The 22,271-nt window shown below is 55.7% G+C and overlaps 2 protein-coding genes across 7 annotated transcripts in view; one reads left to right on the forward strand and one right to left on the reverse strand.

Moving 5' to 3' along the window:
* Positions 1 to 4,101: 4,101 nt before the first annotated feature.
* MSTO1 (misato mitochondrial distribution and morphology regulator 1) lies at positions 4,102 to 8,119 on the forward strand. 3 transcript variants are annotated; one of them, XM_035009780.1, is made up of 14 exons: positions 4,102 to 4,203; positions 4,299 to 4,434; positions 4,854 to 4,923; positions 5,016 to 5,091; positions 5,345 to 5,399; positions 5,487 to 5,625; positions 5,804 to 5,921; positions 5,995 to 6,129; positions 6,239 to 6,391; positions 6,659 to 6,790; positions 6,864 to 7,045; positions 7,291 to 7,395; positions 7,476 to 7,588; positions 7,851 to 8,119. In XM_035009780.1, exons 1-14 carry the CDS (start codon positions 4,120 to 4,122, stop codon positions 8,063 to 8,065), a joined length of 1,713 nt encoding a protein of 570 aa, XP_034865671.1. In that variant the 5' UTR covers positions 4,102 to 4,119; the 3' UTR covers positions 8,066 to 8,119. The 3 variants fall into 3 exon arrangements, with proteins under 3 accessions (XP_034865671.1, XP_034865673.1, XP_034865672.1); XM_035009782.1 differs by having other exon boundaries at positions 7,476 to 7,555; positions 7,827 to 8,119; XM_035009781.1 differs by having other exon boundaries at positions 5,538 to 5,625.
* Positions 8,120 to 8,193: 74 nt separating this feature from the next.
* GON4L (gon-4 like) overlaps positions 8,194 to 22,271 on the reverse strand; it is a 67,607-nt gene continuing 53,529 nt past the window's right edge. For 3 of the 4 annotated variants that reach the window (XM_035009778.1, XM_035009777.1, XM_035009779.1), the window contains 14 exons: positions 21,383 to 21,533; positions 18,842 to 18,958; positions 16,791 to 18,461; positions 15,909 to 16,164; positions 15,133 to 15,317; positions 14,063 to 14,260; positions 12,849 to 12,992; positions 12,190 to 12,333; positions 11,968 to 12,087; positions 10,797 to 10,910; positions 10,139 to 10,349; positions 9,124 to 9,754; positions 8,931 to 9,033; positions 8,254 to 8,596 (listed from right to left, as the gene is read on the reverse strand). In XM_035009778.1, coding sequence (XP_034865669.1) covers positions 8,447 to 8,596; positions 8,931 to 9,033; positions 9,124 to 9,754; positions 10,139 to 10,349; positions 10,797 to 10,910; positions 11,968 to 12,087; positions 12,190 to 12,333; positions 12,849 to 12,992; positions 14,063 to 14,260; positions 15,133 to 15,317; positions 15,909 to 16,164; positions 16,791 to 18,461; positions 18,842 to 18,958; positions 21,383 to 21,533 — 4,195 coding nt within the window. In that variant the 3' untranslated portion in view covers positions 8,254 to 8,446. Of the gene's footprint in view, positions 8,597 to 8,930; positions 9,034 to 9,123; positions 9,755 to 10,138; positions 10,350 to 10,796; positions 10,911 to 11,967; positions 12,088 to 12,189; positions 12,334 to 12,848; positions 12,993 to 14,062; positions 14,261 to 15,132; positions 15,318 to 15,908; positions 16,165 to 16,790; positions 18,462 to 18,841; positions 18,959 to 21,382; positions 21,534 to 22,271 lie in introns of all 4 variants that reach the window. The other variant, XM_035009776.1, reaches the window with a different exon arrangement.

The following is a 22,271-nucleotide window of genomic DNA, read 5'->3' on the forward strand; positions in this document are numbered from 1 at the left end:
TTGTTTTAACATCATGACAAAATGATGTTTAACAATGACAAAAACATTACATAAAAAGGGAATTATAGGCCAGTCTCATTCATAAACACGGATACAAAAATCCCAAACAAATCAGATCCATCCAACATTTTAATAGAAGACAAATGAGTCAAGGTTTATTCCAGGAATACAAGATAAGATTATATGCAAAAATCAAACTATGTAGGGGCGCCTGGGTGGCTCAGTCGTTAAGCGTCTGCCTTCGGCTCAGGTCATGATCCCAGGGTCCTGGGATCGAGCCCCGCATCGGGCTCCCCGCTCAGAAGGAAGCCTGCTTCTCCCTCTCCCACTCCCCCTGTGTTCCATCTCTTGCTCTTGCTGTCTCTCTTTCAAATAAATAAATAAAAATATTATTTAAAAAAAAATCAAATTATGTAAGAATACACTTATCTTGATGAGCACTGAGAAATTTACAGAACTGTTGAATCATTGTATTGTACATGTGAAACTAATATAACACCTATGTACATGTGAAATATAACACCTATGTTAACAATACTCCAATAAAAAAGGAAAAAACTGTAATTCATCCCATTAGCAAAACAAAGGAAGAATAAAATTATCACCTTCATTCAGAGAAAGTTTTCTTCAATTCCAAATCCATTCGTGAACAGAACTCTTAGGGGCACCTGGGTGGCTCAGTCGGTTGGGCGTCTCTGCCTTTGGTCCTGGTCATGATCCCGGGGTCCTGGGATCGAGCCCCACATCGGGCTCCCTACTCAGCGGGGAGTCTGCTTCTCTCTCTGACCCTCCTCCCTCTCATGCTCTCTCTCTCTCAATAAATAAATAAAAATCTTAAAAAAAAAAAGAAGAAAACTTCCCACAAGACAACAGAGAGTACCGACAAAAATTCTTCAGTCCACGTCAGGGGCGCCTGGGTGGCTCAGTCCTTAAGTGTCTGCCTTTGGCTCAGGTCATGATCCCAGGGTCCTGGGATCGAGCCCCGCATCGGGCTCCCTGCTCCGCGGGAAGCCTGCTTCTCCCTCTCCCACTCCCCCTCCTTGTGTTCCCTCTCCCACTCCCCCTCCTTGTGTTCCCTCTCTGTCTCTCTGTCAAATAAATAAATAAAATCTTCAAAAAAAAAAAAATTCTTCAGTCCACATGAGACTCAGAAGTGAAGGGTTACAGCTTCCCCTTGAGATGGGGGGGGGGCAGGGAACAAGACATTTGATTCCACACCATTCTTCCTAGTCAATACACTGAGATGAGAAAAACAAAATGTTATATATAAGATTTGGAAAGGGATAAATACAATCATCATTATTTGTGGTTTTGATGGTGTAGAAATCCGAGAGTCTACAGATAAATTATTAAAATTACTAAGTGAGCACAGCAGTGTTGCTGGATATGTCAGTATACAGATCAGCTGCATTTCTCCGTAACAGAAAATAAAATTTTAAAGATTTCATTTACAATAGCAACAGAAATAGATAAACCATAAATGTAACAAGGTATGTATATGATGTTTATAAATAAAACTATAAAATATTATTGGAGAAAACTTAAAAGGCCTCAATCAATGGTAGAATATAAACTAGAAAAGTGAGGGTGCCTGGGTGGCTCAGTCGTTAAGCATCTGCCTTCGGCTCAGGTCATGATCCCAGGGTCCTGGGATTGAACCCCATATCCGGCTCCCTGCTCAGCGGGAAGCCTGCTTCTCCCTCTCCCACTCCCCCTGCTTGTGTTCCTGTTCTTGCTGTTTCTGTCATATAAATAAATAAAATCTTAAAAAAAAAAAACTAGAAAAGTGACTACCGTAAGATGTCAATTCTCCCCAAAACGATCTACAGAGATGCAAGACTATCCCAATCAAAACACCTAGAGATTTTTAAATTTTTCTGTGCAACTTGACAAACTAATTCTAAATATTATATGTGGCCATAAAAAAGCCCAGAATAGACAAGACTTACTCTCACCTTTTACACTATTTTGAAAACTGTCAAACCTACAGGAATGCAGAGAGCTGTACAAAAGAATCCCATATAACCTTCACCTAGATTCAACTGTTAACCTTTTGTCACACTGGTTCTATCTTTCTACATATTTATTTCCTTTGTGTCATCCTTTGAAAGTAAACTGCAGACACGTCTTTTATCACGTTTCTCCTAGGAATAAGATCTTCTACACACCCAGGATATCATTAACCAACCAAAGAAACCCATCATGGACATAATATACTCTAATATGTGCTCTACTTTTTCTTTTTTCTTTTAATGTGCTCTAATTTTAAATTTCTCCAGTTATCCCAATGGCTGCCCCACCCCACCCCCGCTCCCATCCAGGTTCCAATCAAAGTTCACAAATTACATTTACGCTGAGCTATCTCTTTAGTGTCCTCTTAGCTTCAGTAGACCCTCTGGTTTTTCTGTTATTTGACATTTTTGAAAATGCCAGGCCCGTTATTTTACAGACTGTCCACATTCTGGATTTGTCTCATTGTTCCCTTCAGATACAGGTTAAATGCTTTTGGCAAACACGACACACAGCTGATGCTTTCTATCTACCACACTTGACATCACTGCAGTTTGTTTCACGCTGGTGATGCTAAATTTGATCACTTGGTTAATTCTGGCATCCATTATTGTAAAAGGAGCTTTCTCAATGTAATGAACAAGTAGAGTGTTACTTTGAAATCCTGAAACCATCCCGTTTTCCCATAAATTATCACCCAAAGGTTTTAACATCCACTGATGATCCTCATCTGAATAAACTGTTAAACTGATGGCTGCAATCTAAATTCTGTCCATCCTTCTACATTTATTAGCTGCTGTTCTGTCACCCCTAACACCCTCCCCTTTTTTAGTCTCCTTGGGGACTCTAAGACACTTTTTAAATATCCTGTGAAATTGGAACAGACAGGAGCAAGAGCCCAGGACATAACATAAACAGCATTCGTAATATTTGAAAAGGTCCATAAATGTGACTACATTTAAAAAGACAAAACAGCAAACTTCTATTCTCCTAAAAAACTCCCTTAAGGAAACGAAGAGGCAACCAGAGTGACAGGACAGTATTTTCAACACATAAAACTGACAAAGGGCTTGCATCCCCAGTAAAGCACTTACTCCTACAAATCAGCGAGACAACCCAAAAGAACATGGCCAAGAGAGTTGAACGTGCAGGTCACAAGAAAGGGATATCCAAATGGCTCATAAACGTATGAAAAAGAGTTCTCAACCTCGTAATTAACGCCAGTGAGGAGGACTACAATTTTTAGAGCTTGTGGGGCACCAACTCAAACCGCCCTCCGCTGCTGGTAATGAGCTTGAGAAGACCGTTTGTGCTGTTTACGAAGTCCGAGCACAGCCTTCTGACCGCACGCGGCCGCTCCCGACGCAGCCCCCGCCGAGCCGTCTGGCCCCCGCGCCCGCCCCGGGCCCTCACCCCGCCGAGGGGGGCGCGGCTGCCCCGGGACCCCGCGCCCGCCCCGGGCCCTCACCCCGCCGAGCGAGCGCGGGCGCCGGAGCACAGGAAGGCTCAGCGCAGCGCCCGCCGGCCGCACGCTGGAGCGACCCCGGTCCCCGAGTCAGCGGAGCCCCCGCACAACGAGGCCGCGGAAGGGGCTGCAAGTACACGCAGGGCCGGGGAAAGAGTTTCTCCGCCAACGTCGACAAAGGACCGCGTAGGGCGCCTCATTCCCGTAAGGTGACACGGAGCCAGCAGAGTCCTCACGGTCGGAAGCCAGGAGGGCCGGGACCGGCGCGGGAAGAGCGGCGCCTAGTCCCCGGGCCAGGGGTGTGTGTGTCTCCTGAGGCGCCGTCGGCCAGGCAGCAGCGGCCGCTGAGGAGAGACCGCGGCCTCGACGCGAACCGACCGCCGGGCCAGGCCAGGGCCCCCTGCACGCCCCGCTACTTCCGGTCGCGCCGGACCCCGCCCCCAGCGAGCGCGTCCCACGCACGCCGCGCGGGGTGTGGGCGGGGCCGCCGACGCCGGACGAATCGCTTATCTGATGGGAAAGGATGTGTCGGCGCACCAATAGAGCACGGGGAGCGAGGTCCCGCCCACAAAGCTACGAGCCAATCGGCTCCGAGCGGAGGAGGTGGCCGGTCGCGGCTGCGCGACCCAGCGGAGTCGAGCGGCATGGCGGGCGGGGCGCGGGAGGTGCTCACGCTGCAGTTAGGCCACTTCGCGGGTTTCGTGGGAGCGCACTGGTGGAACCAGCAGGTGAGGCCCCCGGCCGGCTGCCCCCGAGGGGCCGCCGCTACCGGCCCGCCCCTGCGGTCCCCGCTGAGGCCGGGCCTTCCTCCGTGTCACCCCAGGATGCTGCGCTGTGCGCCCCGACCGATGCCACGGAGCCGCCGGGGGAGCTGTGTCCCGACGTCCTGTACCGGGCCGGCCGGACGGCGCACGGCCAGGAGACCTACACGCCCAGGCTCATCCTCATGGATCTGAAGGGTGAGGCGGTGGCCGGGGTCAGCCAGCGCCAGGCGTCCCCCGGGCGTGCGGTGCTCGCGTCCGCCCCAGGCTGCAGGACCAGCGAGGAGCAGCCGCGGGCACCGCTGGCCACGGGAGGGCACCGCCTTATTCCGTTCACGACCGACTCTGGAACGGGCTCCTCGTTCCTGGGGACGGCGAGGTGGTGAATCGTGGCCCCCTCGAGGGGCCCCACAGCTCATGGCTGAGCTGGGAATGGAAGGATGGTGCCCACATTGTCCTAGACAAGGGCTTTTTCCAACTCCTGAATATTCAAGAAAGCTTGGAAGAGCCAAGGGCTGGAGGGAGGGTGGCAGCAGGCTGGAGGGGGACCCCAAGATTAGCTGAAGGCGGGGAGGGGCTAGGCTTTGACCTGACAGCACCTGTTCCCTTTCGCACAGGCAGTCTGAGCTCCCTAAAACAAGAAGGTGGCCTCTACGGAGACAGACAGCTAGATGCAGCGATAGCATGGTATCTGCGGTCCTCAGAGGAGGGGGATGTGCACAGGAAGCCTGAGAATCACTGAAAGCGTCCCTGTCTTCACCCAATCGGTCTTCTTTCAGGCAGGGAAAGCTCACCACGCACAAGGAGGAACTCTGTCCCCCAAATCCTTATCTCCAGGATCTTCTGAGTGCAGAGGTGAGGGCCTCTGCTCTAAGCTTTTAAACCCAGCGCTATAACTAGATTGCCCCCACTGGGGCACAGGAAAAAAAACAGGATTTTGATCATTTTAAATAGCTTGGAGCAGCATTTTAGGAAAAAGCACTTTTTCTTAAAGAAATGTGACTACATGAATGAAAGTAGGGCGTGGCCAGCAAAGTCAGGGAGAATAAGTTAACTTTCCCTTCTGGACTGGCTGGAGCTAAATGCAGATGTTTCTCATCCCTCCCAGGGAGTGCTGAGTCGTGATGGTATCTGGAGGGTCAAACCCATCCCCAATGGCAAAGGTGAGACTTCCACCAGGAACTACGGGATGGGGAACCGGGCAGAACTGGAACACAAAGGAATGTGCCTTCCCTTTGCTCTTCCTTCAGGTCCCCCACCACTCCCTGCTGCTATAGCCCCCAAACCACTTATCCCCACGGAGAGCAGTATCAGAGTCTGGTCAGATTTCCTGCGCGTCCATCTCCATCCCCGGAGCATCTGTATGATTCAGAAGTACAACCATGACGGGTATGGGGGCCGCAGAGGCTGTGAAGCAAGGACCTGGGTCCCCACCGATGCTGAATAAGGCTCTGGAGGCCATCTTCCCTGCCCTCCCTGAACACAGGATCTTGGGGGGGGGGGGGGCGGTAGGGGAGGGATGAATGGCGGGGTTCCTGCAAGTCAGGACTGTGTTCATGCATGGCAGGGAAGCAGGCCGCCTAGAGGCTTTTGGCCAAGGCGAGAGTGTCCTGAAGGAGCCCAGGTACCTGGAAGAGCTGGAGGATAGACTGCATTTCTACATGGAGGAATGTGACTACCTGCAGGTAGCCGGAGGGCGTGGGGGGCACGGGCAGAAGCCTTGTCTCGTCCTGTCTGTCATTATTTGCCTCCTTCCAGGGTTTCCAGATCCTGTGTGACCTGCACAATGGCTTCTCCGGGGTAGGCGCGAAGGCCACAGAGTTGCTACAGGACGAGTATTCAGGGCGGGGAATAATAACCTGGGGCCTGCTCCCTGGTCCCTACAGTCTTGGGGTGAGCAGAACCTGGGGAAAAGGCAGTCCCAGGGGCAGGGAGGGAAAAATGAGGGGATGACAGCCCAGGGAGAAAGGTGCTTAAAACCAATTACCCTTTTTTTCCCCAGGAGCCCCAGAAAAACATCTATCGTCTGCTGAACACAGCTTTTGGCCTGGTGCACATGTCTGCTCACAGCTCTCTGGTCTGCCCCTTGTCCTTGGGCGGGAGCCTGGGACTGCGACCTGAGCCTCCGGTCACCTTCCCTCACCTACAGTATGACGTAAGGCTCAAGCTCTTGTTCACATGGCAGGTAGAGCAGTGCCCTCCCGCCACCATCCTGACCTGCCATCGCACCTCTGCCACCAGCTCTCTTCGCGAAGCCTCTGCTTGAACTCAGCCACGATACAGCACACTGTGCACAATACAAGCACAACCCTGCTTTGTCCCAAAGCACCCGGACCTCTCTGCCGCTAGGAATCTTTCTGCCTTCACGCTCTGCCCTCCAGACCTGAAACGCTAAGGGCCCTTGTTGATACCCTCTTTACAGGCCACTCTGCCCTTCCACTGTGCTGCCATCCTGGCGACAGCCCTGGATACAGTCACTGTTCCTTACCGCCTACGTTCCTCACCGGTTTCCATGGTTCATCTGGCTGACATGCTGAACTCCTCTGGGAAAAAGGTGTGGAGCTTTGTGAAGGGTCGGGTCAGCGCTGAGAAAAAGCTCAGTTACGTGATGTCTCCCTTCCCTTTAGGTGGTGACGGCAGCAGCAACCATCCCTTTCCCCTTGGTCCCAGGCCAGTCCCTTCCTGATGCCCTGGTGCAGCTTGGAGGAGCCACGGCGTGGACCCCACTGTCTGCATGTGGGGCTCCTTCTGGAACACGCTTTGCCCAGTCAGTGGTGCTGAGGGGTCTAGACAAAGCATGCCACACCAGGTGAGGACGGGTGGTTCTTAGGAGCCCTTGTCAGACTTCTGACTCACATCCTTTTCTCCGTAACAATTCTGGGCATCCGCAGAGCACTGCCTCTTCCTCCCTTTGCCCCACGTTGAGAGAGAGAGAGAGAGAGAGAGAGAGACCCTCCGCACCCCGCTTCAGCTGATGGCCTGAGAACCCAAGACTTCCCAGCTCCATATCCACACTGCCGCACACTAAAGGTGGTTTTGGCTTTGTTCCAGCAGCCGGCTCGCCCCAGGGACACGTCTGCCTTCACCGCTCCACGCGTGCGACACTGGGGAAGACGTCTTGGCCCGGTATCTGCAGCAGGAGCAGCCTGGAGGCAGGAGGTCAGTGGGAGGCCGGCTCTCCCCGCCCACGCCCGACTTTGCTCACCTTCTTCTCGCTCAGCTGTGCTCTCACCCCCCAGCTCCGCCCACCTGCTGCTGGCGCCCTGCAAGGTGGTTCCTCCGTACCCCTGCGTCTTCTCCCCAAGCCTCAGCCGGCACGGTTTGCTTCTGGATGGCCCGCCACTGGGGGCAGGTACGTGGGTGGCGAAGGGACACGAGAGCTCGCACTGTATGTGTGATCAGAGGGAGGCACGGAGGTCCACAGGTAAACGTCCCTTTATTCACTGAGGCCACTGCAGCCACTGAGGGGAGTGGCCTCCTCTGGGGAACTGGTCCACCAAGGGGGCGGCGCTCAGGATTCACGGGGTTCACGCCCCTGCCAGGTCTGCTGCAGACCCAGACTTCCCTGTCGGCAGCAGAGCCCAGGGCAGGCTCCCCTTTCTGTCCCCCCACAGCCGTGGAGAGCATCCCAGTGCTTGGGGCCCTCTGCTCCTCTTCCACCTCGGGCCGGGCCCTGGGAGACTTGGCTAGAGAGCTCGGCAAACTGGACGTGCGGCGCTGGGCCAGCTTCATGGACGCCGGGGTGGAGCAGGGGGACGTGGAGGAGGCGCTGCAGGAGCTGGGCAGTCTGGCCCAGTGCTACCAGGGTGGCGATGGCCTCGCGGGCTAAGGTGTTCTGAGCAAAGGAAAGCGCTGCTTTACAATAAACACCGTGGGTGCAGGACTCCGTGTTCTGGGACTGCCTACACCAGCACGGAATGTGCTGCATTTAGAAATGCCGCGATCAGGTCTCAATAAATACGCGCCGTGGGACCAAGGGGAACAAAGGAGCTGAGCCCCTCCCCCCCCAGGCCGAGCACACGTAGCTTCCCAAGACCTTGAGCGACGCCTGCGCGGGCACGGCTGTCCAGCCCCCGGTCTGCCTCTGTCCTCGTCCTCAGCCCCTGCGGCTCTGTGTCCCGAGCTCAGGGGCACCCCTGCACAGTACAAGCACCCTCCCTCGGGGGGCCGGCGGGGGCCGGCGGTGCAGACGACAGGCGTGCGTGCCCAGTCACCCGTCCGTCTCCTCCTCAGACAGGAGGTCCCCGCGGTCTGACAGCTGGTCTGTGTTGCTCGTACTGGTGGCGTCCTCCTCCTCCTCGGAGCTGGCCTCGCAGGCCGTGTGGAAGAGCTGCACGAGTTCTCGGAAACGGTGGGAAACCTAGGGCAAGAAGGTGCAGTTCGCACATACGCTGAGCACGCACGCTGACGGGAACAATCTCGTCTGCGCCACACAGTAAGGTGTAGAGGGCTGCGCCCTCCACAGATAAGGGAACTCAAGAGGCTTCAGGTTTGGCCCTAAAAACAAACCAGAACGGAATCTCTGGGATTCTACCTCAAAATCCAGTGCCCTTTCTCTTCTAGAACCACTGCCATGTGCCCTGATGAGTCAAGCCCCTCCTCTGGGCCCTTGGGGCTTGTCTCTCGGTTGGCCACCCCGTCCCTTCCTCGGTTTCCCTGGGGCTTGACGTTCTAGCAGGGCTGAAGCCACTTACCTCGGCAGGGGTCTTATTTCCCAGCTGCTGGGAGATGCTGCTGAACGTCTGTGGCTGTGCTCCTCGCTCCTGGCACATGGTGAGAATCACGCGGTCAGCTTCCCTGGAAACCACGTATCACGATTAGTCCCAGATTAGGAACGTGGATGTGTTCCACGAATTTCACACACACACGTCCTCCACCCCTACCTACCTTGTCCACAGGACCACCTTCTCCCCAGTGGAGCTGACCTTGCTGTTGTTGGCACAGACTGTCGCTTCTGTGGCCTTCGGGTGCGGCTCTCCTGCTGGACCCTTGCCCTGGCTTCCACTGTCCTTAGCCAGACCTGCCCTAGGGGCTTTGGAAGAAGTCTCTGAGGTGTCAATTCCTGATGAAGGAGATTCACGGACAGGGGACATCCTGTTTCCTGTCTTCACTGCAGCTCTGCCTGCCAGCAACCAGCTCTCTGGAGTATCTGATCTCTCAGACACCTGTCTTCTCCCCACGTCTCTGGTCCTTGAGGAAACGGGACTCAGGAAGGAAGCAGGGGGCTCAACAGTTCCAGGCCATTTCTCTGTTTCCGAAGCCTCCCAGGCAGGCACGGAAGCCTCTGGCTCACCCACTGCCTTCTGGTCCTCCCTCTCCTTCCGAAGTCTGGGGGATGCCTGAGGGCAGGAGAGGACCTCCTGCCCAGCCTGGCTTCTCCTCCCAGTGCAGAGCATGGCCCCAGTACTGGAGGGAAGGTGAGGGGTCTCCGGCGAGCAGGGCCGTGGGTCATCCAGGACAAGCTGGTCTGTAAGAGTCACTTCCTGAGGGGAGAGCACAGTGCTCCCCACTGCCAGTCCTGCTTAGGAGAAAAGTGAAGATCTGAGGGTACAGACAGGGTCAAGATGCACCTAGAACCCCGAGTTACCGCAGGGCCATGCAGGTTGATTACTGTTGACAGAGCCCCAACCTCAAAGACTGAGGCGAGGGTGGGGCCTGAAGTCGCTTATACGAGTCTTCGGGGTGCAGATCACGGGGGTCAGGAGGGCAGGGGGAGAGAGTGTGCATCATGCGGGTGGTAGCACTCCCAATTCTGCCAGGGGGCAGAGGCCACAGCAAAGCTAAGGCCGGACAGAGGATCTCCTGTTACTTGAGTAATCTAGTGGGCAGCGCGTTGGCTCGAAGACGTTCTTGCCTGAAGCACGTTAGAATGAGGTGGGAACAGGGACAGAGCGGGGCTCACCGGGAAGAGGCGTCCCTCCGCTTCCAGCACTCCTGCCAGGCTGGTCCTGGGCTGCCTCCGTGCTCTCTCGCTCCTCGGGGGCCTCCTCCTCCTGCAGGTCCTTGCCCTGCCCAGCTTCCTTAGCACCGGGCCCAGGGCTGGCCTCCCGGTGGGGACTGCTGCCCGCCAACTCCTGGGGCTCCTTGCTCTTGTAGGACTTGCTGTCACAGACCTGCAGGGAACAGCCTTCTTGGTCAAGCGTGTCCTCACACAGCCTTTGTTTTAGGGGCCTGAGCACGGGAAGCAGCCCGGCCACGATGTTCAGCAGGTCAACTGACAGTTTTAAAGTCCGCTGCTCCCACTCCTCGAACCAAGGACTCTCTTTTTGCTGCCAACCAACCCTACCCTAGAGAACTGGCATTACTTTTAGGGTCTGTGTATTTCATAAGAAAGAAAAAAAAAATCTGAGAAATATTTGAAGTGGTTCATTTTGTTCCAATTTCAAAAGCCTTCCTTACCCACAGGATTATCTTTAAAAAGCAGAATCCATCACATACTTGTCCAGGATTCTGTTTGTCCGGCGCACACACACTCACTGCGTGACGGGGATAGCAGCCGGCCCAGCGCCGGGAGGCAGCCCCGGGCCCGGCCCCCATGCCCGCCCCCCGACCCCGCTCACCCTGCTGCCACAGCGGCCGCAGCTTCTTCTCTTGCTCTTCTTCAGCCTGGAGTCAGGGCCTCCTTCATGGCAGCAGCAGGCACAGTCCTTGGCTCCGTCTGGCCACTCAGCCTCCTAGGAGACACTGGGCTTGGTTAGCGGCCGGCTAGCATGCGCAGCGCCCAGAGAGCACACGGGCTGCAGGCCACCCGAGCAAGCCGCCCCGACCAGCACCCAGCATGCGTGGCGGCACTGCAGCTCTTCCCCGGCCCGCCGGCGTTCCCTGCCACGATCCTGCAGCGACCCGGAGGACTGACCTAGCCCAGATGCCCGGATATTTCAATACTGAAGTCAGATACAATTGGAGGCAAAGTCCTGGGATGACCGACCACCTTGGCTCCCGCGTCCCTGTACCCGGGGCTCTGCCCCCTCCGCCGACCCCTTTGGGGCGGGGGGCTTGCTCTGTGCACGGGGAGGCCCTCTCAGGGACACTCTCTGTTCAGGGACCCCAGGTGCCAGGACCGTTACTACCCCCACGAACGACGACGAGGCTGGCACAGATTCAGTAAGTTGCCCTAGGTCATCCCGCTGCTAAGAAGCAGTTTTGCCGAAGGAAGAAGAAAAGAGGAAAACGGACTCCTCCTGGGCGAGCAGCGGAGGGCAGTGGGTCTGAGCAGACTCCAGACCGCCGGGGTCCGCACCCCAGCGCTGCCACATAGGAGACATGAGGCCCCGGCCCCGGCCTCGTGCTGCACGTCCCTTTCCTCTTCGGTCAAATGCAAACAAGAGCCATCTGTTCGTGGCCCTGCCGTGGAAGGAAGTGAGGGAACGATCCGGGTACAACACCTCCGAGAGGTACACACCTATTGTCACACAGCTGACTATCAGCTGTTACCGATATTGCTAAGTGGGGATGCTCGGTTCTACCTCTTCATGCTAACAGAAAGGAAGGAATCAAGACCCAAGGGCAAGAGAAACCACTCCAAGCCAGAGAGCCGAGGGGGAAACATCGTTGTAATGGGGCAGCTGTGGGGGAGCCTCCTCGGCAGCTCCCCCCTGCCCCCCGGTGGGCTCTGCAGCCTGACCTGACTGCCTGGGGCCCCAGAGGCCACGCACCGCACCAGCCAGAGAAACGCAGAAAACTCAAGGCCTGGTTTATGGCAAGCAGGTGACACCCTACAACCTGGGGTACCTTGTCATGATTTTGGACCCCAATCTCTTTTCTTCTTTTGCTCTTGGAGGCCGTGGGTATCTTGGGAGGCTCCTCTTCCTCCTCCACATCGGGCAGTGCCACTTCTTCAAAGCCGTCAAACTGGGGAGGAGCAGGGGCCCCTCAGCGCAGACCCTGGGCAGGCACCCCTCCGACGCGTGGCCTTCCCCCTTCCCAAGCCCACTGCAGCCTCGGGGCCGGTACCTCGTACTCCTTCTCCTCGGTCCAGTTGATCTCTTCAAAGTCCCCCATCCGGCTGGCTGCTGGGCGCAGGTGATCAAAGAAGACTGAGAACTCGTCCTGCAGGTGGTCATGGCCCTTCAGAAGCTGCCACATCTGCGTCTTGAGCTGGGGAGAGTGGTCGGGGGAAGGATGAAGTGTCCAGGGCCTCTCCAGGCTGCCGTCCCAAACCAGTCCCATTCGCCCCCAAGGTCTACCCTCCTAGTCTCCTGAGGGACAGCCGGAAGCCTCTCTGGACCGCTAAGACTTCTTCAGCGTCCCCTCCCTGCTCGCGTGCCTACACTGAAGGGGAATTAATAATATGTTTGATCCCTGATGACCACACTCTGCACCCTGGCCTCCTGATCTCCAGCCCCGGCAGCAACCCGAGCACAGCGAGGAGACAAGTCCCCCCCAGGCCCCATCACCTCCTTCCCTGAACTTCCCTTCCAGGCACTGATGGCAACCCTGAGCCTTTGAGTTCAGTCAGGCTCTGGTTTCAGGGGACAAGCACCCCCTGTTCCAGGGGTTTATGCTTCAGGAAAGCCGAAAAAAGTCCTCGCCTTCTTCATCCCCTCCGGAAGTCCAAGGTACCCCAGAAGCAAGAGAACGGGCACAGATGCCAGCAGGACAGGAAAGAGCACCTCCGTGATCTCCTGGGGCAGGCAGTCCGCACAGCTCTGGAGGACCTTGATGATCTTCTGGTGGTGCGAGGGGTTCTCTGCAAAGCAAATCTCCAGCTGCCGAAGAAACTTGCGGCTCTTCTCAAACGCCTGCTGTTCCTCAAACTACCCCAGTGGAAAGAAAGCAAGAGTGTCACGTGCACAGCGAGTGCGGAGCGGAGGGCGCTACGCCCACGGAACAAGAGCGTTGGGCTGGGAAGCGGGGGCGACGGGGAGCCCGTTTACAGCCGCCACACGGTGCCTCAGACCCTGGCATCTATGCACCTTGGGCTGCAAAGGCGACCAACCCGACTCCTAGGACGGGACGGCAAGCGTCCGGAGATGTGCGAATGTCAAGCTGCTGGCTGTCTCACGGGCTGTGACATCAGACGCCGCAGCTCGTCACCGTCTACAGAGCGCTCGCACCCATGCTGCTCCCCACACGGGGAGAGAGCACGTGCAGGTGTGCGACCCCCCCCCCCGGGACCACGGGACTGCCTCAAGCCGACCAGAAGAGCGCACTCCACCCTTCATTCCGTGTCTCCCCCTCCTGAGCTCGTGAGACATCCCTCGCGTGTAGACCCTTACTGGCCAACGTTTCGAATGTCACCTTCTGCAGTGGCCATCCCCGAGCACCGTGTGCGAAACAGAACTGCAAGGCCCCGCCCCCGCCCATGCCCCCTGCGGCTCTCTAGCCCCCGTTATGTACGTTTTACTGTTCATATGTACTGTGTGATCCTTACGTACATTCACTATATATATATTTTACTATTTATCACCTGACCTTCCCCAAGAGAATGGACGCTCCATGAGAACAAGGACATCGTTCTTTTGTAATTACTATATTCCTAGGACCGGGAACCCTGCCTGACGATGCACTAGACACACACAGTAAGTATCTGCTGGAACGGACACACCTGTTTTACAACAGGGAGGAGCAAAGGGTGCGTGATTCACCCACGGTCTTCACTGGCGACCGAGGGTACAACCCCTCATTGCACGTACAAAGAAAATGGGAGAAGAGGGGTTGGGAAGACCACCCCTTGAAACAAGGGGGCGCTGATCACCCTGGGCCAAGGCAGGGCCGTCTGACCGGGAGTCGCTGAGAGACGAGGGTGGTGTTAACCAGTTCTACTCAGGTCCCCTGTCCCCGGACCCAGCAGCGCCCCAGGTGTGGCGTTCACGCGTCCACTCACTAATCCGCAGGCCAGAGCCTGCTCGGGCAGCAGGAAGGCAGCGAAATCCTTGAGCAGCTGAGGCCAGTCCTGGAGCAGAACCTGCAGGCTTCTGTAGAGATCCACAGCTGTCTGCCTCTGAGTGCTGGACTCGAACTCATAGATGACCTGCAGGAAGTCCTCATACTTGCCAGGGATGTGCTGCAGCGCCTCTCGTACCTACGCGGGAAGACGTTCCGCCGTCAGGACAGGAAAGAGCTGTACGGATCGAGGAGGAGGAGTCCCCACACCGACCCCAGAACCACCCTGCGGAGGCTACCCCTCCCGCAGCTCCTGAGATCTGCTCATGGAAGACACGGAGCAGTGAGTCAGGCACCACCGCCCCTCCCCTGCTGGCCGGCCTCTGACACGCCTTCGTTCTCCAGGGGCCACAGCCCTCCCTACCAAACCAAGCGAGCGTGTCTCCAGCCCACGGCCCTAGCCTCTCCCTCCTGATCTCAGCCCCGCACTGAGACAGACAAGGAGTGCTCTGCACACGCAGTTCCGCGGGGTACCGCGGGCCCACAGCGCGTACATCAGGAACGCCGTCAACTGTCAGCAGACCAGAAGGCGTGGCCGTCACTGCTGGCAGGCTGAACCGCCGGGGGCATAAAGGAACCAGACGGCTGCATGCCAAGGGCAGCTGCCAGGCACAGTGGGGTCAGCTCTCCGAAGACCAGGGCACTTCCCGGAGTCCACTCTCTGGCCAATGCACCAACGGTCTTTCTTCTCCTGCCGAGGGCTCGGGAAAGGCCCGCTTTAGCCAACCCAGCGAAGTCACCCCTCTCACTGATGATGGTGGCGCCACCTTTCCCCGCTTTCTGAACAACAGAGGGGTGATGCTCAGGGATTCACAACAAGCCGTGGACGAGGAAGCCTGGGTCCTGTCTCTCTCTCTCAGATCTGAGGGCAATTCCAGGAGAGAGCAAAGGCAGAGGCACACGAGGCAGCCGTGCGGCCTGAAAATCAGACTGTTTTCAACACCAGTCCCTGGAAGGAGAAGTGGCCGCATTTGGGGGGACGGGCAGTAGCGGGAAGCAGTCCCTGCCTACCCTGGTCAGGTAAGCCTGAGCAAAGGCCAAATCCTTCTGCTCCCTGAGGGGGTCCCGCTCGAGAATGTCCTCGTCATACAGCAGCAGCAGCTTGGACGTGTCCTTGCTGGCCCGGGCCCGGCTTCCCCGCTTGCTGCGAGCTCGCTGACTGCCCCGGCCCTTCCCAGCAGCTCGGCCACTCTCTCCTGGGAAAACACGCGAGGAAGATGGTTGTCGGGCCCCACAACCCCACTCCTCCCTTCGGCCACACGCACCCAGCCCACCCAAATCCCGCTGGCTGTCCGGGACGGCCTCGGGAGAAGCTGGCGGGAACGTGGCAGGAAGGCACGATGGCGTGGCAGGGCAGTCCCCGTAGCGATGCCACAGTCCCACCCCCGGGATGAGAGAAGGCCCTCGGCTGCGGCACGCAGCCAGCAGGAGTCCTGAGCGGGGGCACGGGCTCACGGTGGGCTCTCACGCACTGGGTCTTGGGGAGGAACCGCAAATAAACGTAGCTCTTAGCCGCACGCGTGACAGACGGATTGAGAACCAGCGTTAAAAGCTTGCGTGAACCTAACGCAAGCCTAGCGGCCGGTAGGAGTCACATCTGAAACGTCTGAGCACGCTCCTCCGCAAAGGCTCCAGGCAAACATGTCTGGGGGAGGGCAGCGTGCGGGGGGGCGGCCCAGAGGACGTCCGCTACGATCTCACACCTGGTTTTCGGACCAGCCGTTCGGCACAGCACTTAGAGAGGAGGCCGGCTGAGACCCGCCCCGCACACCAGGCTCACCACTCACCCGGCGGGGCGCTGCCAGCCTCCGCTTCCGGAGCAGTCCTGGGCGACGCGGAGGTGGCCGGCGGCTTCTCAGCAGGGTCTCCAATAGCTTCGTCTGTCATTTCGTCCTCCTTCTGCAGGCTCTCCATTCCTTCTGCCTCTTCTTCCTCCTCTTCTTCAGGCTCAGAGTTCTCCTCCTGGGAGTTCTCCTCCTCGGACTCGCCCTCCTGGCCCGCACGCCTCTCAGAGGCCAGCCAGGTCAGTTTCTCCATTGTTTCCTGCAAAGCCCCCGAGAGCGTCCGCAGGGCTGGCGCCGGCTCCCCACAGGCCACCAGCGCAGGGAGAGCTGGGCTGCCAGCCCAGCAGCAGGTGGGGGAAGAGGCGTTTTGAAAGGTCGCTTTCTACCGGGAAGACAGTTTTCCTTTGCTGGGATCCACACTTAACGATCTACATGTTTAGGCATTTAAATTGCGCACAGGTGATTCAATCTAACATTTTAGTGACTGAGTCACACATAACACCCAACTAAAAGTTCACCTCTTCCTCCCCTCTCGCCTCAACCCCCCGCCCCCAAAACTGTCCCACACGGTATTCAAAAGTCAAATAAAAATGACAGGAGGAGGGCGCCTGGGTGGATCGGTTGGTTGAGCGACCGCCTTCAGCTCAGGTCATGATCCTGGAGTCCCGGGATCGAGTCCCACATTGGGCTCCCAGCTCGGCGGGGAGTCTGCTTCTCCCTCTGACCCTCCCCCCTCTCATGCTGTCTCTCTCAAATAAATAAATAAAATCTTAAAAAAAAAAAATGACAGGAGGACTAAGTGCAGCAAGCAAGCAGGTGGCCTGTCAACAAATCAAGCAAATTACTGAGGCCACAGAACACCTGAGAATATTCCTCAGCTCTCACCTGGAGCTCTGGGACCGAGAGCACAGACTCCTCAGAGGCTGAGGACATCTCATCCTCCTCATCTTGGGTCAGGTCGTCAAAGTCCTCCTCTTCCTCCTCCTCTGGCCCGTCCTTCTCGCCCCCAGCTTCCGGCCCAGCTGGGGTCCCCAGCGCCTGGCCGACGGCGCTGGCCAGGTCCTCAGACTTGCCTGGGGGGCTGCTGCGCACTTCAGGGTCGGCGCAGGAAGAAGCCATCTTGGGAGATCCTCTGCTCACATCTCCGGAGTCTCCCTCATCCCGAGGTTCCCGAGAAGCTGACGAGGTTCTAGCTGGCTCACTTCTGTCGTCCTCCTGCTGGAAGGCTGGCTGTCTCCTTAGCTCACTAGGACCACTCGGCTCCTCACCTGGGAAGCCAGCATCCAATCCCACAGAACGTTCCTCTCTGCTGTCCTCACAGGTGTCCTGCCCTGGGGACCCACTGGAGTCATCCTCCCCGGGGTCCTGAGGTTCCATCTTGACCATTTCCTGCAAGTCCCCTGGAGGCAGTGGCTCCAGAGCCTGCCTCCCATCCTCGGCCTTCACCAGAGTCCAGCCACAGGCACTGTGTTCTGGCTGCTCTTCCTGGCACACATGATCTGCTGCTGGGGGCCCTGGGCTGTGCTCCTCTTTGGGGAAGACAGGAGCACAGAGAGGAGACAGTTCCTGGGGCTCTAATTTGGGTTCTAGGCCTTGAAAGGCATTTTTCCCTTCAACCAAAGGACAACCAATGTCCACATTCACTTGGGCCTTATCTTCGGGGGTGGAGGGAACAGGAAGACTCACAGAGTTGCTGGAAACAATCAGGGGTGGGATAGAGGAGGCCACAAGGGGCTGGTTCAACGGGCAGGGGAAGGAAGTGGGGTTAACCAAGAGGGTGGTGATGGGGATGGTCTGAGGAGTCTGGGCCACGGCTGCGTTGACGGGCTGGATCACGTTGCAGCCACTGCCAAGGCTGACGACCTTCACCGTGGTGGCGGGCACAGTGAAGATAACCGGGACCGGGTGGAGGAGGGAGGCTGGCTCCAGACACAGAGAGGCCTTGGCCCCCCTTCTCTTGGAGGCTCTTGGCTTTGCACACGGCTTTCGAAACTTAGAAGGGGCAAGTGAGGGCAGCATTACCTTGGGCACAGGGGCAGAGGAGAGCAGGGTCTGGGGCTCAGACAGAGGGAAGCTGGTCCTGGCCTCAGGGGGCGTGGGAGGCAGTGCTGCCGGAGACTCCAAACTCTCCCCCGCCGTGACCCCCAGTGGAGGGACACCGGGCACCGTCTGTAAGACAGTGGCTGGCTGGATCACGTGAGGAATCCGGACCACCATTTTGCTCGGAGGGGCTTCGGACAGAGTTGACCTAGCTGGTGTTTTCCCAGAGGTGGAGCTGGGCTGGAGAGAGGGGCTCGGTCTGATTAGCAGGGGCTTCAGGACTGATGGCCGCTTCTGTCTCCAGGCCTTCCTGGAAAAACAGTTGGCCACTGGCTTCAGTTTCAGGACTACACCCTTGGGCAACAGCAGTGGGTACAGAGTTTCACTCCCCAATTCCGAGCTGCCTTTTCCCAGGCCTGGCTCTGAGCTGCCCTCAGCAGGTCCAGTCACACTTCCTACCCCTCTGGCACCGTCCGCTATGCGCCACAGTTCCTCCTGGATGGAAGGCAGACTGGCCTAGAGAACAAGAACACACTGATCCAGCACATGTCAGAACCTGGAGAAAAGAACGGGGCTTCCGAGATTTTAGGGGCCTTTCCACGACAGTCTCAAAAAATCTTTTCAAGGAATTTTCTTGAAGGATATCCAATTTCTAAAGACTACACCCTAATTACATGCTCTAGAAACGCCGTATCATTTTACCCACTATTTTTCAGAGGTGGCAGAGTCACGTGGGGGAAAGGGGAAGCAGCAGGAGAGGAGGGGGGGAAGAAGGAAGATCCGCTGAGCCCGTCCCTGAGCTACAGCTCCACCAGGAGTGTAAAGTCACCCCTGGCGTCTCTGCCAGGGCTTGGTGTCCTTCTGCCTCCGACACACTTCGAGGAGGAAAGCTGTACCTTTAACCAGAATGGAAGCCGGTGCTCTTCCCTCTCGACAGGTGGCTTCCACTGATGGGGCTGGATCTCTTCACAGCATTTTACCAAGACAGGCAACTGTTTGGTCTTCTTATAAAACTGAGAGTGAAGAAATGACACACGAGTTACATTCTCTCCAGAAACTCTGCCCTCTGTCAGGCTGGGGAGCAAAGTGTGAGGCAGTTTGAGACACCGCCCCCCCCAATACACACATGACCATAACCAGCACATGCTACATGCTCTGCATTTCAAATTACACTAAGCTCTCAATCCTAATGACAATTCTGCAACACTCGCGATCATCAGACAGAGAGTTTAGGTCACAGAGAAAAGGAAGCAGAAGATCGGAGCCTGTCCTTCAGATCTGCTCCTTCACGCAGCACCTTAACCCTCAGCCGCGACCCACCGAAGCTTCCTACTAAGGAAGTAATGGTGCAAAGGACATCAGAGGGGAAGGGAAAGAATAGACTGAGGCAGTTTTAAGAGTAAATAAACAGAAATCAGGGGCGCCTGGGTGGCTCAGTCGTTAAGCGTCTGCCTTCGGCTCAGGTCATGATCCCAGGGTCCTGGGATCGAGCCCCACATCGGGCTCCCTGCTCAGCAGGAAGCCTGCATCTCCCTCTCCCACTCCCCCTGCTTGTGTTCCCTCTCTCGCTGTGTCTCTCTCTGTCAAAAAAATAAATAAAATCTTTAAAAAAAAAAAAAAAAAAGTCCCAGGCTTAGAACTTGGACCATACGGCTCAATTCCTAGCTTCATCACTTAATAGCATGATGATCTTGGAAAAGTTACTCAACTTCTCTCAGTCTCAGTTTTGTCATTTGTAAAACAGAGATAATAAGAGAACCTACTCCATGGGGCTGTTGTGGTGGTTAAAGAAGATGCATTAGAAGAAGCTTAAGAATGCAGCATTTAGGGGCGCCTGAGTGGCTCAGTCGTGAAGCATCTGCCTTCGGCTCAGGTCATGATCCCGGGGTCCTGGGATTGAGCCCCACATCGGGCTCCCTGCTCGGCGAGGAGTCTGCTTCTCCCTCTCCCACTCCCCCTGCTTGTGTTCCTGCTCTCGCTATCTCTCTCTCTCTCTCTGTCAAATAAATAAATAAAATCTTAAAAAAAAAAAAAACTTTTCATTTTAAATAATTAGATTCATAAGAAGTTGCAAAAATAAGACAGAAAGGTCTTATGTAGCCTTCCCCTAGTTTCTCCCAAAGGTAAGACCTTATGTCGCACGGTGACATTGGTCACACACACAAACCAGGATGCGGCCTCCGGTCCCGTCCACGCAGTGTGAACACCGGGAATACGGCCAGTTTAAATCTACACACCTGTTTCTCAAGCACTCTTCCCCAGAATGCCATGAGGATGTGCTCCACTAAAAGAAGGAAGTAAAATCAAGAAAGATGTGGGTTCGGGGACCAGGAGGATGCACAGAGGAAAGAAGCAAAACCAACCCATGATGATGGGGGAAGGAAAATCCCAAGAAGCCGTACGTGTAGCGAGCGGAGAGAGCAACCCATTTAGAGGGAACACATAAGCGGAGTTGGGGAGAGGCTTCCTCAGGAAGCTGAAAACGACCAGAGATTCCTAGCACTAAAGTAAACTCCAGTGTTGAACAGGTAATACACACCTCCGAGACCAAGCCCCACCGGCTCCCCCAAATGCAATTACCAACGCCACAAAAACATGTCGGCAGGAAAGCAAAGCAATCACGCTACACCACACAGCTCAGCTGGCAGGGACACGTACCAAGCAATTATACGCTTACAATGTGAGCCCTGAATCTAACCAACACCGTGGTCTAGTGGGAGAACCGGGGGACAGAAGACGCCTGTGATGATGGCAGGGCTGTGCAGTGGGAGGCCCAAGTCTTTGTCACCCATGTTGCACTTTACTAAATAAGGCTTCAACCCAAAGCATCAAGTGGTGGCAATGACAAGCAAGCCACCCAGATAGAGACGTAGACACACCACCCTCAAAAACCTCTATACACAATATATATACACAAGTTTATACCCACACGGAAAAGGAAAGGAGAAGGATACAGTGGAGTGTTGTCTACCCTTCAAGAAGGCTAGCGGGAAAGAGACAGAAAGCGGCTCGAGGGAAATGTGAAGTTGAGAAATTTTTTAAAAGTTGGAACAATTTTGGGGCGCCTGGGTGGTTTAGTCGGTTGATCATCTGCCTTCCGCTCAGGTCATGATCCCGGGGTCCCGGGATCGAACCCTGAGTCGGTCTCCCTGCTCAGCAGGGAGTCTGCTTTTCCCTCGCCCCGCCCCACCCAGCTCATGCTCTCTCCCTCTCTCAAATAAATAATCTTAAAAAAAAAAAAAAAAGTTGGAGTAATTTTATTTTTAGGAGAAATACCTGTAACAGAGGAAGAAGATGATACTCCAGAGAAGAACAAGAGTCAATGTCCCTGGAAATGCCAGAGGGGGACTGACCCAGCTCTGGTGGTAGGAACCAGGGCCCTCTGCTGTGAGGCTGAGCCCGAGCGAGACCCCAGGGAGTTCACAGGAAGCACTTACTTTGATGATGTTATCAGGCGCTCTGTTCATGTTGAGATTCTTGATCCTCACTGTCAGTTGGTGGGCGGTCTTGCAGGTGAGGAGGTACTTGCTGATCAGCAGCTTAGGAAACTTGGTCCCTTCAAAGTGCTTTAGCCCTAAAGCCAACAAACTGAGAAAGGAGCCATGACCTAAATCTCGCCTTACTCTGTTCTGCAGAACGCCCTCTCCCCAGAGCAGCCCACAGGGTACACCCCACCTCATTCTTGTGCAAGCCAATGGCTGCCCCACAGAGATCTGCAGGTGTTTACTCATGGCGAGTAAGTACAATGACGGAGACGCAACCCGGGGTTCCCAGTCAAGTGGGAAGAGGAAAAATGGGCATGAATCACTAAAAAATGTCAGATCGTGACATGCTTCACACTAATAGTACAAACGAAATTCAAAGGAAGGAGAATGGGGCTAAATATGAAATGAATAATTGGCACGGTGTGAGACGTATTAAATCAGGACCAATACTGCCTCCCGACATAAGCCATCTGATTGCGGTTACCTATCTACCGCAATTCGCTGATGGCAGTGGGCCAATACCATCAAGAGCCACGAAAATGTTCTTGACTTTACCAAATAATCTCACGCTTGAGAATTTACCCAAAGGGATAAACTCAAAAGACTTCCAAAAGCTCTATATGCAAAGATCCTTGCCGAAGCCCCACTAACAGCAAAACAGGAGAGGAGAAAAAATGAGACAGTGGCAGGTAAAAGGGCTGTCCCAGGGCCCATGGAAGATCACCTGCGTAGACAGCACACAGAACCTACAGGAAGGCATGTGCTCCAGCACAGAGCACAGAAAAACAACTTCAAGATGTTAGGTCAAAAAAGGCAAAACAAAATTATACTTAAATTGCCA

This window comes from Mirounga leonina, unplaced genomic scaffold, assembly GCF_011800145.1.
Source record: "Mirounga leonina isolate KUSES-001 unplaced genomic scaffold, KU_Mleo_1.0 Mir_154, whole genome shotgun sequence".
Lineage (NCBI taxonomy): Eukaryota > Metazoa > Chordata > Mammalia > Carnivora > Phocidae > Mirounga > Mirounga leonina.